General features: G+C 31.7%; 2 protein-coding genes across 3 annotated transcripts; both read left to right on the top strand.

The window, feature by feature from the left end:
• Positions 1-147: 147 nt before the first annotated feature.
• Positions 148-5,829, top strand: LOC109810050 (Nucleic acid-binding, OB-fold-like protein). The gene is made up of 12 exons (XM_020373413.2): positions 148-364; positions 806-901; positions 1,540-1,710; positions 2,024-2,089; positions 2,698-2,763; positions 2,961-3,077; positions 3,684-3,835; positions 3,980-4,070; positions 4,170-4,238; positions 4,344-4,435; positions 5,388-5,451; positions 5,536-5,829. Exons 1-12 carry the CDS (start codon positions 296-298, stop codon positions 5,638-5,640), a joined length of 1,158 nt encoding a protein of 385 aa, XP_020229002.1. The 5' UTR covers positions 148-295; the 3' UTR covers positions 5,641-5,829.
• A 6,378-nt stretch (positions 5,830-12,207) lies between these two features.
• Positions 12,208-14,956, top strand: LOC109810082 (two-component response regulator ARR17). Of its 2 annotated transcripts, none has more exons than XM_029273733.2 (5): positions 12,208-12,900; positions 13,061-13,125; positions 13,477-13,554; positions 13,671-13,741; positions 13,867-14,956. In XM_029273733.2, the coding sequence occupies exons 1-5, from the start codon at positions 12,768-12,770 to the stop codon at positions 13,961-13,963; spliced, it is 444 nt and encodes a 147-aa protein (XP_029129566.1). In that variant the 5' UTR covers positions 12,208-12,767; the 3' UTR covers positions 13,964-14,956. The 2 variants fall into 2 exon arrangements, with proteins under 2 accessions (XP_029129566.1, XP_020229050.1); XM_020373461.3 differs by having other exon boundaries at positions 12,218-12,900; positions 13,049-13,125.
• Positions 14,957-15,876: the final 920 nt, after the last annotated feature.

Below are 15,876 nucleotides of genomic sequence, written 5' to 3'. Positions count from 1 at the left end.
GTGTATATATCATGAGCCTTAAAAATAATTTGTGATAAGCCTTTTCTTTAAAGCCCACGCAATCAGTTATTGGGCCTACCGACCACAGCGGACAGGCCCACTATTAAAATCCTATGGAAGTTAACACGACATCGTTTTCCACAGAGAACAAAATCCTGAAACAACAGGGATGTCATAGAAATCGGAAAAAAAAAACCTAAACCTAAACCCTGCAAAGTGTTGAGTTTACAGTGTAGTGAGTAGAAATTGAAGTTGAAAGGATAATAGTAACAGCACCATTCATCACTCAGCAGAGATGGCTACCGTTGAAAGTAGAAAGAAATCATTGGTTTTGGCTCTCTGCAAGCACCTTTCATTGGATCCTGTAAGTTCATATTATGCTTCATTTCTTTCCAATTTGCCACTCGTATTTTCATGAGGTTGAGGTTACATTGCATGTGATATTTGGCTTTGACTCCTAAAAATGATTAATTGCTCAAGCTTGACTCATTTGTTTATACAAGCCTAATAGAAATGTCGAGCTTGTAAAGTTTGGCCTTGGCTCAATTAAGTATATGTTTAGATAACAGTTGAAGATAAAACATGCATTCCAATGCAAATAAAGAAAAAGCTTGTGAGTGTAGTTTTTTTTTTTTCAACTCCAATTAATTTAACTCAACTGATCTCCAAACACACCCTAATAAGTTTGATTGAACATTCAATGAGTCGTGTTCAAATAATTGATGAATTGATCAGCTCATTTACACTCCTATTCAGCATGATAAATATGATAATGAAAATTCTGCTGCTCTATTTTTGCTTGCAGAGTGTTGTTTCAGCTGATAGTTTAGACAGTGATATTAAGAGTCTTTACTTGAACATTGCAGCGGCACCGGGACACGAGGTTAATCACTCTGATGAGGTAACCCGACTTTAACTCACTTGATTGGGCCGTTAATATTATTAGTGTCGCACTTGTATTTCTTCATCTTTCTCTGGATTCCTATTTCCCAAGTATACTGTATGTGGTTTAGTGCTTTACCCATCAGAAATTATATCAGATGCTAACTGTGGTTGTAGGAAAGTGTTGGATTAGTTGTGACTTGTGAATATTATATTATTCAACAATTAATTATATTGAATAAATTTAATGTTTAAATATAATAAGCAAAAAGTTTTTTTTTTTAGGATAATCTCTTTCGTTTTGGTTGTCTTAAAGAATCTTTTTTTGTAGTAAAATTACAAAAATGGTTTTGGAAGTTATTTGTAGTAGTTTTTTTTTTTTTTTTTTGTATTTAAATTAATCAACTGGTGGGGATAAAATGGAAAAATACACGTTAGATAAAATATAACATGTTAGCTTTTAATCCTAAGTTCCAAAAATTTGTTTATCATCAAAAAGCTATTTCCAAATTACTAAAGACATTTGAATAGACACCTGACACTTTGTTTTCCTATTACTCAGAATGTTCCTATGCAAAATTGTTATGCTCCCCAAAACTTGTATGTTTTGTGTTTTTTCCTGTTAATTATTCTGAGTTGTATATTCTTCAAATTTAGGAGTTGAAGTGGGTAGCTTTTGCAGAAGCTTTCCCAGTGGCCCCTGATGCATGCTTTGAGAATCTCAAGAAATTAAATGAGGAACTGTCTGGAAAGGCTGTGCTCCTGGGCAATGGATTGAAACCCTCTGAAGCTGATGTTATAGTGTATTCAGTGGTTCATTCTTCTCTGGTATGCATGATCAAATTCATCACACATACCCTGTATGCTTTCAGAATAAAGGAAAGCCTCCCCAACCCCCAAGATCCAATAGTTGGTCAACAGGATTTTTTTTCCTGTTTAATGCTCTTGCGTTCTTATTTTGTTAGGATTTGTGCATTTAACATATGTCAATGTGTACAAGACTCTCGATTTGTGTTGAAGTATATCTAGCCATTTTGTTAGACTATTGTTATCTTAAATATTCCTTTGTTCTAAAGTGTTGGTGATATAATATTTTAACTTTTTAAGTTTTAATTAGATATCTTTTGTTGCTTATTACCAGATCAATCTTTCAGATACAAACAAGGACAAACTGCCACACGTGTTGAGATGGGTGGATTACATCCAGGTAATGCTACACTTTAAGTGAACTTCTGGTCATGGTTATTTATGTGAAAGAGATTACTCTACATTGCCACTCATAAATGGTATTTTCTTCCGATTGGTGCTACTTCCACTGTAAATTTTTGACATCTTGAGAATCTGAGATTGCAGTTGGTTTAGGTGAAGGCTATTTTTTTTTTTTTCATAATATTTACTACTAATGATGAAGATCAAAAGCTAATTATCTCTTCAAATAATACAGAAATTGAGTAGATTGTGTTTTTACTTAGATGACACTTCCTCTACATTATAAATGAATTTTATTTTCATTTTCACATTTCCATCTTTGTTTCTGAGAGGAGATTAGCTATCTAGGACCTAATGGTTGAGATTCTTGCATCATGTCTAAGGTCATTTCTAAATAATTATTTAGGCTATAAGCAGATTACCAAGTTGACTAAATATTCAGTAAATATTTCTATTCAATATGTATTTATAATATCCTGAATTTTTGCAGTGTTATCTAGCTATGTTGAGTTTGCCAAAAGCAAAACATTGATTTAAATTTGACTTTCAATATTGTAACAAAGGCATTTATTGATTGTCCTGACTGTATGGTTATTCTTTCATCAGCACAAGCAAGAATTTGTAGGTTTATTTGAGAAAATATTGGTGCAAAAGCCTGGACTTAAGCCTCCGGTGAGACATCATTTCCTTATTGCTTTTTGTTTTTCTTTATAGACTTAACATTAATAAGCTACATGGTATTTAGCTGTAGCCATTTTATGCAGTCCAGTATATGAAATGAACATTGTGTATATATGCCTTCAAAAGTTCTATTATGCACCCTAAGGCAGGCATGTGGAGATTTGTGAATTTCTTGATTTTTTTTTAAGGTAACAAAACCTGTTGGAGCTGTGGAAGCTGATTTGAAATCAAACAAGACTGAGCAAAGCATAAAGAATGTAAACAAGCCAGAAACAGACATAAGCAAGGCTAAAACCAAAGCTGAGGTTAGTTAATATATTTCTTTTTCACATTGACCAGTGCTAATTCAATATATATTATGCTTTTATTTTTCTCTATTGAAGGACAACCTAGACAATGAGATATGGCAGTATGAGGTTATGTCCTATGATAATGATAAAATTCATTTTATGGAGGAAAATTGTAGGTTAACTGGTATTGTACATGTTGGGTAATCCATCTACTCGATCAATATGCAATAATGTATAACGAGTTCTTATTTCTTAAATTTGGCAGTTGATCATCTTGGTCAAAATCTGACAACAGTTACTCAGTTAGTCTTTAACTTAATATATAAAAAAAGACACAGTAACTAAGAACTATAATGATTTTTAAATGAAAATTAGTTCCTGGCTAACTATTCTTGATTTACCAGATTGGAAATGGTGATAAACTGATAATGGTAACCTTTTCACTCATGATTTGAATTCCCCTCAAGGTTGATATTTATTTGGAGAGGCAGATATATGTTACTAGAGAAGATTGAGTTTTATAAGTGGCAATTTGTATTACAAACTCCTTGTACTTTTGTAACTACATCATATACTGTTTCTTCACTCTGGCTTTTATTTCATTTATTTTTGTATTTTAAGGGAAAGTCAATAGGAGACAAAGAACCTACCAAAGCCAAAGCAAAACCTGCTGACAAAGAAGTGGCTGAGAAAGAGAATGAAGTTAGCGTCAGTTTGCTTAATATTCAAGTTGGATTAATTCGTAAAGCATGGAAGCATCCATCTGCAGATAGGTCCTTTGACAAACTAACTGAAAAAGCTTTTTATAAATAAACAAAACTTTAAATTGACAGTAATAGAGTTTGATGCTTCTGTAGTTTGATATGTTTGACACCTGTTTAGGTAAATATTAATATCAATGAACTTAAATTTTGCAGTTTGTTAGTTGAGGAGATAGATGTTGGGGAAGCCAAATTGCGGCAGGTTGTTAGTGGTTTGGCAAAGTACTTCAGTCCCGATGAGTTGACGGTAATATAGTTACCTAACTGGGTGCGATGATTGGTTGTATTCTCTTTGAATTGTAATGAACACTTCCTTATGTTCCAACTCTTTGATTTCACCACTCAGAATCGTCGTGTTGTACTTATAACAAATGTCAAACCTGGAAAATTACGTGATGTGGTGTCCGAAGGATTGGTATGGATGCTCATACTTGTTGCAAGTGTTAAATTGTTTTGCTGTCTCTATGTTGTGATGGTCAAGTAATCTCAAGTGATATATGTATTTGGCTCCCCTTTACAGGTCTTATGTGCTTCAAATGAAGGTCCAACCGTGGTGGAGCCCTTGCTCCCTCCAGAAGGAGCAAAAATTGGGGAACGCATTTCATTTTCTGGGTAAGCTATTCAAAAGCTTTTAGGCGAGGCAGTCAGTCATGTATTTCATGCTTGAGTGACTTGTTTTATCCTCTATATAAAATATTTAAGTAAATGTCACTATTTCATCAAACTATGTCTGAGCTGGTAGCTCAGAAGTTCATAGTTTGCCATGGTCTAGTGCCTTCTAAATTTGGCTACTTTCACTTAGACATGGGCAACGAACAGTTAAGGGTGGAAATGGGCTGAGTTAAGTTAGGATTTACAAGGCCTGAGCATGACCTATTTTCCAAATCAAATGTCTGATCTTGCCTGTTTATTTGATATAAGTGTCTTTTTTAAGGCCTGGTTTGACCATTTAAAAGTTTGGCTTAGCTTCGTAGTCTGCTAAAAGGCCTACTTTGCGGTAAAGGGTCTATTAAATAAGGTAACATACTTCTAAATAGGTTAATGAGTCTACACTTACGCATAAGCAAGGGAGTTTAGCCCTTAAATAGGCTAACAAGTATATAATTTAAAATATTACTGTAAAAAGTTAATATAACAATAATATTATTATCATGGTATTATTTGATTTTATATATGTAGGTTGGTCTGTTACGCCAAAAAGTCTTTTTGAATTGCCAAAAGACTAACCTTTTGAACTAAATAGCCAAAATACTTTGTAATATAACTATATACCTTTCATTGGGTCTGTAGACATCACTTTATTTTTGATGATATGATAAGGTCGAATTTAATGTAAGAATCAATGTGCCAGCCATCAAGCAAACTGAAGTATCCAACAGAGATATAGAGGCCCCATTGTGTGGTATATCATACCATTGGCGAATACTTTTTCGTTACAGCTGTATAACACTTGCTAGAAACTTGCATATTGTTCAAATTTTAGTTTGTAGCACTTGTCTTATTGTGCTTTCGATATAATTTTCTTGAGATCACTACTTATGTATGCATTGTCATTCCAATTTAGAATCGATGGAAAACCAGAAGATGTACTAAACCCAAAAAAGAAACAGCTGGAAAAGATTACACCGGTATTTTTTCTGCACTCGTTAGCTTGGCATTTTTAAACTTAATTTTTATACTGGAAGTGATGTTCATGGTATTTGTCTATGCAGCATCTTTTCACAGATGACAAGGGGGTGGCCACATTCAAGGGAATACCATTTATGACGTCTGGTGGACCATGTACATCATCCATTCCCAGAGCAACTATTAAATAATGGAGCTATGGCCCATTCAATGTTCTTCACTACTTAAAAGATTTTTGGTACCACAATGTTGGGAAGTTTTGATTACGTGAATAAGACGTTACTATATTGTTGACAAGTTTATGTTGCAGTTGCAGTTATATGGTCTTAAATGCTACAAATATAATCTTGAAGCCAATGATTCTTGAATAGTTGAGTTAATACTGTAGTAACTTCACACATTGTAAAAGTAACGAAAGACTCTTTAAAATTATACAACCTACCAACCAAGGGTTAATATGCAGGCCTTAAATGCTACAATTATAATATCGAATCCAATGAGTCGAGTTGATGCTTTAATTGCTATACACATCGAGAAAAGAACAAAGGTTGAAATTATACAACTAGCCATTCAAGGATTATAACAATTCGTCAAAGTAAACGAGATTTAAGGAAGAGAGTAATAGTAATACTATTGGATAAATAAGATAATGCATGAATGAGCAAATGTACGAGGCATTTTTAAAGATTAATTTACCAAAGCATAGAAAAAGCTTAATTGAAGAAATTTTTGTCAAGTTGGAGATTTGACATGGAAAATGGCGTCGTTTAGCTGTACTCCTTGTATTTATTTTTGGGTGTAATTCCCTGCAAATTGTTATGTGGAATGGGACCATTTTGTTGCTCAACTATCAGTTACTTTATAAGGTGTCAAATCGATGAAATTATTAGGATTAGCTTAATGAGAGTTGGGTGTGTGGAAGTATTTTGGTGTTATCACTATAATTCTAATAGATAAAAAAAATTAAGAAAACATATAATATGAAATTCTTTTGTTTCCAATTTTTTTAAAAGATAATTATATCTTTCAGATATATTTTAATTTTTAAACTAATTTAAAGATATTAACTGCCCATTTTATTGATACTAATTATCTATTTATTTTGTTTTAAAAACACGGGGTGTTTTTTTCTCTATTAATATATACTCTCTCCGATTTTGAATAATGAGCACAAAAAAAATAATAACAATTCATGTTTATTAAGGAAAGTTATTTATATCATTTAATTTTGTTAATTTCATCTAAAAAATAGTAACTTATTTTTTTAATATCATTTCTTGAAAAATCTATATTAGGGTATAAAAAAATTGATTCTAAGAAAAACTGATGTTTAAAAAGTATTTTTTTAAGAAATAAATATGATTTATTTCTTAAAATAACAGAAAATTATTTATAAAATTTTTTTTAGACAAATATATTAAAAAATAGAAAATTATTTATTTATTAAAAACATTTTTTTAATACTTAAACAAATAGATTCTAATACTGATAGGTCATTGATGTAGATGTTTGACTTCTTAATCGTCAAAGAGTCGAAGATATTTTATACTAGTAACATAATTAAAAAATCTATAATAATATAATTTTAAATCAAAAACCCATTTTATAGATTTGTCAAGCATAAAAAAGATTGCTTCTAAAATAATAGTTCTGTAACGAAATCCTTTTATTTTTTTTAGTACATTATTGTTTGTGATGTTAAAGAGTGGAAAAGAGGGCTTGTGTGCAGTATTTGGTAAGTGACGACATTGGTAAGGCAATGCAGGTGGGAAAAACCGTGATTGTGAATGAATGACATTTCTTTTCTTTCAAAGGTGTTTGGAGAATCTCTGTCACACTGCATGGCATGGCATGCATCTTGTATTACTATTACTTGCAGTTGCAGTTTGACTCCTATCATAAAATCTCACTCCATTCATCTTCTTCCCTTCATTTTCTCCTTCTTCATGTCTTTCCACATTTAGAAATAAAATCCACCACCCTACTGCTACTCTACCCAAACATTCCACATTCCATAAAAAATAATATAACATATCTTCTACTGGATATACATTTACCATTAATATATTGTTAAAGATATTATTGTCATTCAATATTTTGATAGTCATATTTATCATAATTTCTTACTGATTAACTATATATATAACCAGGTTAAATCAAAGACTTTACTTTAGAAAGTCAATTATATAAAATTTGTTTGGCAGAAATAAAACCACAAAAGTACAAAACAGACTATACCTCCCTAAGATGAATAGGTGGAGGACTAGTCTCCCAAAAAATGAAGTGAGAATCATTCTTAGCACCAAACTTTACCAACCACTGTTAGCTTTACCTCAAAGAGTGCCCCCAAAGGATATGATATTCCAATCTCTAGAAAGGAGATCTCTTACGTGACCAATAATCCCTTCATTCTTATCCCACAGACTCATCACTTGACCAGATCAATCCCCAACTTTGAATCACAATTGTAAACTAGGTTATGAAAAAAAAAACAGCAATAAGAAATTTAATATCCCTTTTGTCCTAATAAAACTAGAAGGATCAAGTTAATTTTAGACAAGTAAATACTCGAGTTATATCTTCAAAAGAGTTTTATTATTGCTTATAATAATTTTATTTAATTTGAACAAAAATTTTTTTACTAAAAAAATATATATATTTGTAGTCAAAACTAAAAGAAAAATATTAAACTTACATTTTTGTGTAAATCACACATTAATTTATACTCTTCTCATGAAAGAAAAAGAAAGAAAAATTCATGCTCCGTATCTGCACCCTCTTACTATAGATTCTGATAAGATGGGACCATGAGGTAAAGTAAAATTGGGCAAGTCAAACTAAGTTTTGGATGACTTTTTTGACTCTTATATAGTGTAGCACTGACACGTATATTGACGCAGAAAGAAGACTCGGACACGGATTTGATACTAGATTCTATTATATATTCTACACCGTATGATGTTTCTCTCTTATTCTGTAACTATATATATAGCATAGCCACCTTCATGACACAATCACACCCTCACTTTGGATTTCGTTTCTGCACCCTAAGATGTGGTCCGTACGGTTAACACAGTCAGTGGAATAAACGGAGCAGAAAAATGTACTTGAAAATCATATGCTCATTGGCATTATACACACATCAAAATTCCGTCTCAAAATCAAACTCTCCAGCGTATCTCCAGTAGAAGCAATTCATTTGAGTTGTTTTATGCATTGAAAATTAAAAAAAGTGGTTCTCAGTGTCTCATGTCAGCATTAAGCAACTCAAACAGAAATTTACTCTAATGATAAGAAACTTTAAGAAATTCAGATTTTAGAATTTTTTTTCAAATCATTTATGAACCAAATTAAATTTTTTATTAAAAATGACAATTGCACTACAATAAAAGAAAATAAATTATGAGAAAAAATACACAATAAGTAGATATTAAAAATAAAATAAAACAATAATAAATACATAAATATTATATATTGCAGAGAAATTTGAGAATTTGCACTCGTCGGTGGTGGTTGGTTTTGGAAAGAATTTAAATTTTTTTGATGATTGTATTGGTTAAGATTCATTTTTTAGAGCAAAACAAGCAAGATAAAAGAAGTAGAAGATAGTTAAAGAGGTCCAAATTTTTGAATTGAATTGATACCTATTTATAATGATTTTTTTCCTTTAAAAAAAAAAACAAATGCCAACGGCTAATTAAAAAGGCTTCAAATTTTTCTTTTTTTAATTTTTTAATTTTAATTTTTTAATTTTTTAATTTTTATTTATTATTTCTTTAAACCCTCTTTTTCATCTTCTTCACCATCTTCTTCTCTTCCGTAAAGAATTTTTTCATTTTTTCTCCTCCTTTCCTTTTCTTCCGGTGGAGTTTCAAACACCGTCTACCACTGCTGCTGCCCCTGTCGCCGCCGCTGCCGCGCAGGTCCACCCCGAACATTCACCGGCGCGCCTTCGCTGTCCACCCGCGGTAGAACGTCCACCTCCGTTGTCCACCTGCGGCAGAACGTCCACCTCTGCTGTCCACCGGCGTGCCTCCGCTGTCCACCCGCACGCCGCCGCCGTCCAACCGCGCGCCTCTGCCGTCCTCCGCCAAGCCTCCTTCAGTTTACAAAAATAAGCAACCGTTGCTTAGTGAAGCAACCCTCTCTCCTCTGCAAGAAACCCTTCTTACCACATCAGCCTTCTTCAATGATAAAAAACTCATGTTAGAGTTGCTTAATGGGCAACTCCTATGCATAGATTCTATCCACTTGGTGGAAGCAACTTGAGATTCGATCTTTTGTGTACATCAAATCAAATGTCCCAAACACAGTTTGATTTGCTTAAGGTACGGACAGTGCAAGTGCAATCCAATCATATCAAAGTAGCACAAGTCTGTTCTGGCTAAAAAGGGAAAGCACATGCCATTGCCATACATTTATCATTTTAATACGTGCCTATATATATAGTGATCATAATAATCATATCTTCTACTCATGTCAATGTCTTAATTATTCATTGCTGCTTTCCTCCCAGATTCCGCTTTTCTTTCTTTCCATCTCCGGCTATGGATTTGTTTCTGCCTCTTTTGGTTATTTTGAATTGACTTTTTGGGCCCTTCAAAAAGTGAATTTTCAATTTTGATTTCAAATGAATCTCGTGTCCCATGATCGTTCTTTTCGTCAAATACCACTAATGCACTTTGAACAAATCGTGTTTCATGAAGGAGAGAACATTACTTTGAATAGTAAGATGTGTATCATATGAGAAATATTTGAACTAAAAGAGTTATAAATATCATGAAAATTTGTATGGTATATATATATATATAATAAAAAATTATAAATACTAGTATGATCAAAACATTTCATATTTTTATATATTTTATTTAAATAAATTTTTTTTAAAAAAATAACAATAATGAATTCAAATTCATGCAATTATGATAAAAATATCTTTAAAAAATAAAATAGAAACGTAATTAATTTTAAAAAAGTGGAATTCAAAAGGAAAAATGAAGATATCCATAAAAAAAAAGTGAAACATTTTTATTTTTGTGAAGCATATAAAAGTAGATATAATTGGTAAAAAAGGAAAAAAGATGTCTATTAAGATAAGTGATGGTGTGTAACTACTTAAAAAGGTAAAAACCAATAAAAATCTCTATATAATTACTAAACAAGAAGTATTAGTTACTCAAAAAGAAGTATTAGTTATAAATACATAGTTACAAATTTAGACATAATACTTAAAGAATATTTAAAGATAAAGAAGAAGAAAAAAAGTGAATATCTTTTTTATTAATGTTATAGATAATAAAATTTATATAAAAAGGTGAATCTCATAACAAATTTGATATTAAAATTTTCAATTTATTTTTTTATACTCATAAAAGTCATTTTTCTTGGTAGACTAAATCTACCAAGGAGCACATGTTTCTCACAAGGTTTCAAGTTAAATGTTGGACAACTCTCATTTTTTTGAATGATCTCTTAGTTGAATGTGATGAGAGGAAGTTATCTATAAAGACTTTAATGCTTAAGTCAATAAAATAAAAAATTGATTAAGAGTTAGTTAGAGTTAGAGTTGCACTTACAAGGTAGTATACATTACAAGTAAATTGTTTTTATCCACACATCTTATAGTATCATAATATATGTCATTAAAAATTATTTTTATCCACACAATAAATATAATATATGTTGGTATATTGTTAAAAGGTGTGTGTACATAGACTATAGTTACAAACAAAATATGTTGTTAAATTTCATTCAAAATTAACACTAAAATTGTATGTAACTATATGTCAAATAGATATATACCTACATATGTTATACTTATAGTGACACTTTTTGTATGCCACTATATGTAACATTTCTTGTAGTGGTATATGTAATTTTTATTTAAATTCTTTTTATAAGAATTTTCATTTTGTGTTGATAAGATGAGATACTATGAGACAATATGCTAGCATGTTACTTGCTACTAGCTAAAAGTTATCATAAAAGGGAACACACAAGGACATCCCCTTGAAAAAAAATTATTATTGAGAGTATATTTATATAGATGCTTTTATGTGGTCTATCCCAACACATTAATATTTAGATTGAAAAATACACGAAAAAAAACTATTGACATTTTTTTAAAGAGTAGAAAGAGATAATAAAGAAACTCAAATTTTATCTTAAGCATAACTACTATTCTGTTATATTTTTTAGAGGATACTATTTATTTTAATTTCTTCTGATTTTTTTTTGCTACTTCTTAGAAGACGGTCGTATACGTTGAGTACACTTGTTGGTTACTGGTAAGTATCTCTTACACTTAATACAATTATATATTTTTTTATTCATAAAAACATTTATTTTCTTGCATAATGCGGAAACTTTGAAGAAAAAAATTTACTGTTATATTTTTTGTTCTTGGCTTCTTTCACTCACATATATTCTGAAAATCAATTCTACGAAAATAAGATTTTTAAAAGCCAATTTCAAATTCTAATTCAAACACATTGTCTCACGAAGAGCAAGAATAAAAATAAATTACATTTAAGTTATACTCTAAACAAGCAAAATCTCTATAATTTAGTTCGTATCTAATATTTTCCAAGGTTTGACTTGGTCGGAAAATTATTAAAGTCACCTTTAAATTGGCTATTAGATTAGCCCTTTGTTTACGTGTTTTCTATAGACTGACAAATGTATTATTTAAAGACATTAAACATCTAAATTTAGATAAATAGATTATTATTGAGACTCAGGGAAAAAAAAAAGAAAAAAATAGAGTAAGTGTTAAAGGAATAGGAAAACTGAGAAACTTGTGCATGAATGGGGAGAAGAGAGTGCAGAGTGCAGAGAGTGATGGTGAAATGTCGTAAAGAGAGACAAAAATTAAAGAAAGAAGGTATAAATGAATTGATGATGAGAGTGGTGTTTGAATAGGAGAGCGAGGTGGGGACTGGATCAAATCCTAGATACCCGAAAAGGATCACGAAATATCTGTGACTCGATTTTATCTCTCTCTCTCTGGTTTTCTAAAATTCTTCGCCCACCAACCACCTTCGAATTCATGTCCATTTACTCACTCTCTCTCGTGGACATATATATATATATATACATGGTTACCTTCATACAACTCTTGTGACTTTTAACTTATGTTTCTCTCTTCATTTATACACGTCTTGTCACCCCTTTTGTTTTTCTTTTCGTCCTCTTCTTCTCCCCAATTAATTTTATTGCAGCCTCCTTTATTGCATCTGCATGCGTTTATTACCACTCCCTAATACTAATACCCTTCTTCCTTCCCCATTTTCATTTATTAATATCACCAACGCAACGCATGGCCGCTCCTTCTTCTTCTTCTTCAACTTGGGTCATGGAAACTTCTGATGTTCCTCATGTTTTGGCCGTTGATGACAACCTTATTGATCGCAAACTCGTTGAGAAACTCCTCAGGAATTCTTCTTGCAAAGGTACACCTATTCTTCTTGTCCTTTTTGCCTCTTCTAACTGCCTACTTTTGCTAGTGGCACCTTTGTGTTTTTGATGCTTCCATTTTGTGGTTCTCTTTGAATGGGCCTTTTGCTTGTGTCTCATTGTTGGTTGCTAATGCTATTGCAGTCACAACTGCAGAAAATGGGCCAAGGGCATTGGAGTTATTGGGCTTGACAAGTGGGGGACAGAACACCATGAATGGTGTAAGTCTTCTCTTTTCAGATTAACCAAACTTTACCAATATTCATGTCACGGTCACCATATAACTTTATATTAAGTATGTGGTTCAGACTTGAGAGTTTGATTCCTATACTTGTGTGTATAGATTCTATAGATGACAACTTTTTAAATATATATCTTAGTTCCTCTGGCTTCTACTGAGGCATACCCTTGATTTAACAAAAATAATAACCAAGTTTTAATGACTTATAGGTTAATACAAGTTGTTTTTATTTTTTTGGGGTACATAGATCAATCAAAGTTATGTTGTTCTATTACATACATTTTACCTGAATGCTACGTGCTGACAAGTTAGACTATTTGCTGCTTTGTAGAGATCCAAAGTAAATTTGGTAATCACAGACTATTGCATGCCAGGGATGACGGGCTACGAGCTACTTAAGAAAATTAAGGTAATTCAGCTTTTTTTTTTATTCTTTTTTTTTTTATTCTTTTTTTTTTTTTTCACTTACATGCATTCAATAATGTAATTTAATAGCCACCACGAACTGCATTCTTTTCTAAACAGGAATCATCTGTAATGAAGGAGGTTCCAGTAGTGATCATGTCATCTGAGAACATACCAACACGGATTAACAAGTAATTCCTAGCATTAGCTACATTTAGTGTTGTGTACCATCTTTTAATCACATTTATTCGTCTCTAGAGGTATAAATGTAGTATCTGTTGTTAAATCTGCTCTGTCGTTGTTTTGCTGAAAACAGGTGTCTGGAAGAAGGAGCTCAGATGTTCATCCTAAAGCCCCTCAAACAATCTGATGTAAAAAAACTGACATGTCAGTTAATGAATTGTGAGGTTTGAGTTTTGAGTCTAATCAAAAAGGCTACACTGAGATCTGTGGTCTGGTAATATGAGCACTGAGCAGCACTCCAGAACCCTGCATCTGTCATGGCCCTCTATAGCTATAGCCCTTAAACCAGAACATTGTTTCCACCCTCTAATTGTAGTACTAGTTTAGGTGTAGGAATGCATTGCATTGTTTTGAAGGTTCTTTACTTTCTTCCATGCACTCTTCCTTGTTCATGTTCCTATTTATTTTCGTAGAATATAATTCATGTTCTTTTCTTATGATGTTTAGTTTAGTTGGTAGTATGCGTGAGATGTTGTAACTTCTTAGTACTGACTTCAATTCTTACCAATCAAAATAAAAATCCCCTTGGTGCCACAATAATATAAAATTGGAAAACCCCCAATATCTCTTGCTGCAGAATATGTGTTGACAAAATACAGAACCATTGCGTTTACATTACATCCAATATCCATGAACAAATAATCTGTTTACAATTTTCTATAACCAAAAGAGAGGGCTGAATTGCCAATATGAGAGCAACAATATCTTAAAACAAATCTTCCAAAATTCTGAATTGTTTATCCATCATGAAAAGAATGATGTTAAGGTATCTATTAGTATTAGTATAACCATTGGCAGAGGAAACATAAAGAAGCAAAGTGAGAAGTGAGAATAAGAAGTGAGAACCATTTATTAAACCTTTTTCTAAGTCCCCAAAAAACAAAAATGAAGTAAGACCATGAATGGCTTGATTCCTTAAACCACTGTGGTTTGTGTCACCAATCAAAGTGCTGGCCATGGTGGTGATGGTGGCGATGTCTATGTTCATCCAAACCCAAGCATTGAACAACAGGGTAACATGTGACAAACATGCACCTCCCAATACCTCGGAACATGCATGATGCTGCACGACTAGAACCAAACTTGTTGCGCTTCTTCACCCTGCTACTCTTCCTCTTCATCTCCTTGCTACGCTTTTGCCTCTCTATTTGTTGCTCCATTTCTAACATTAAAAGCAAACACAAAACATTGCATATCAGTATTACAAGTCTAGAACCAAAAGCTTATAATAAGAACTTTGAATAAAATGTAACAACATCTTTCGTTACCAGAAAATTGAAGGCAAGGTGAGGGAAACAGAATCGGATGCTGTGGCTATTGGAGAGGCTATAAAATTAAAAAAAAATGAATATTTAAGCAAAGAATATTCGTTTTGAGAGGCTAGCACTGAGTGAGGCTTGGGAAGGTTTATTGTGGCCTAGTTAAGATCTGAACTAGAGACAGCCTTTTACGCGTTTTCATCTCTTGATTGCATCCCAATAGTACTTATCCTTTTTAAATAAATAAATTTCCATTCTGCTTTTATTACTTTTCTTTCTTGACTTTTTTTTATTATTATTTTGGTTGTTTACCAACCAAAAAAATAAAAAATAAATAAAATCTTTTGATTGTTCATTATGCCTGCTTTAATTATTGATTTCAATTTTCATTCTTCAGGTTTGGATAAAATAAAACTCATTTATTATAATCATGCATTTTACTGTTACATATTTCAATATGTTGACTTACGTTACTTTTAATCATATTTTCATTTAACTTTCTATTTAAATATCATCTATTAGCCGCGTAATTAATAACTTATTTAAATATATGCTAAAAATGTTCTTGAGAATTTTTTTTATTAAAAATAAGGAGTTATTTTCAATAGGAAAATTTTTCAAAAGTACTTTTTAAGTTTGTATTTAAACTGATTCTAAATTAATAATGGAATTTCTAAACCATATTGTGAAGGTTTTATTTATTTATTTTTAACACGTATGTAGAGAAGACTTTGTTGGTAGATATAAATTTTACTTGCTAAATTTTTAGGTTTTGAAAGAAATTAATCTTCAATTATTGGTGAATAATCTCTTTAATGCAAGTC

Source organism: Cajanus cajan, chromosome 6, assembly GCF_000230855.2.
Source record: "Cajanus cajan strain Asha chromosome 6, NIPB_CcT2T_4, whole genome shotgun sequence".
Lineage (NCBI taxonomy): Eukaryota > Viridiplantae > Streptophyta > Magnoliopsida > Fabales > Fabaceae > Cajanus > Cajanus cajan.
The sequence above is the reverse complement of the archived record's forward strand: the minus strand, read 5'-3'. Positions and strand labels throughout refer to the sequence as shown.

Excerpts from the sequence above, each read along its gene's own strand:
- LOC109810082 (XM_020373461.3), top strand. The coding sequence starts at position 12,768 with ATGGCCGCTCCTTCTTCTTCTTCTTCAACTTGGGTCATGGAAACTTCT. Across the intron at positions 12,901-13,048 it reads CAGGAATTCTTCTTGCAAAG|TCACAACTGCAGAAAATGGG; the intron begins GTACACCTATTC and ends ATGCTATTGCAG. Across the intron at positions 13,555-13,670 it reads AGCTACTTAAGAAAATTAAG|GAATCATCTGTAATGAAGGA; the intron begins GTAATTCAGCTT and ends TTTTCTAAACAG.
- LOC109810050 (XM_020373413.2), top strand. The coding sequence starts at position 296 with ATGGCTACCGTTGAAAGTAGAAAGAAATCATTGGTTTTGGCTCTCTGC. Across the intron at positions 3,078-3,683 it reads AGGCTAAAACCAAAGCTGAG|GGAAAGTCAATAGGAGACAA; the intron begins GTTAGTTAATAT and ends TTGTATTTTAAG. Across the intron at positions 4,239-4,343 it reads ATGTGGTGTCCGAAGGATTG|GTCTTATGTGCTTCAAATGA; the intron begins GTATGGATGCTC and ends TCCCCTTTACAG.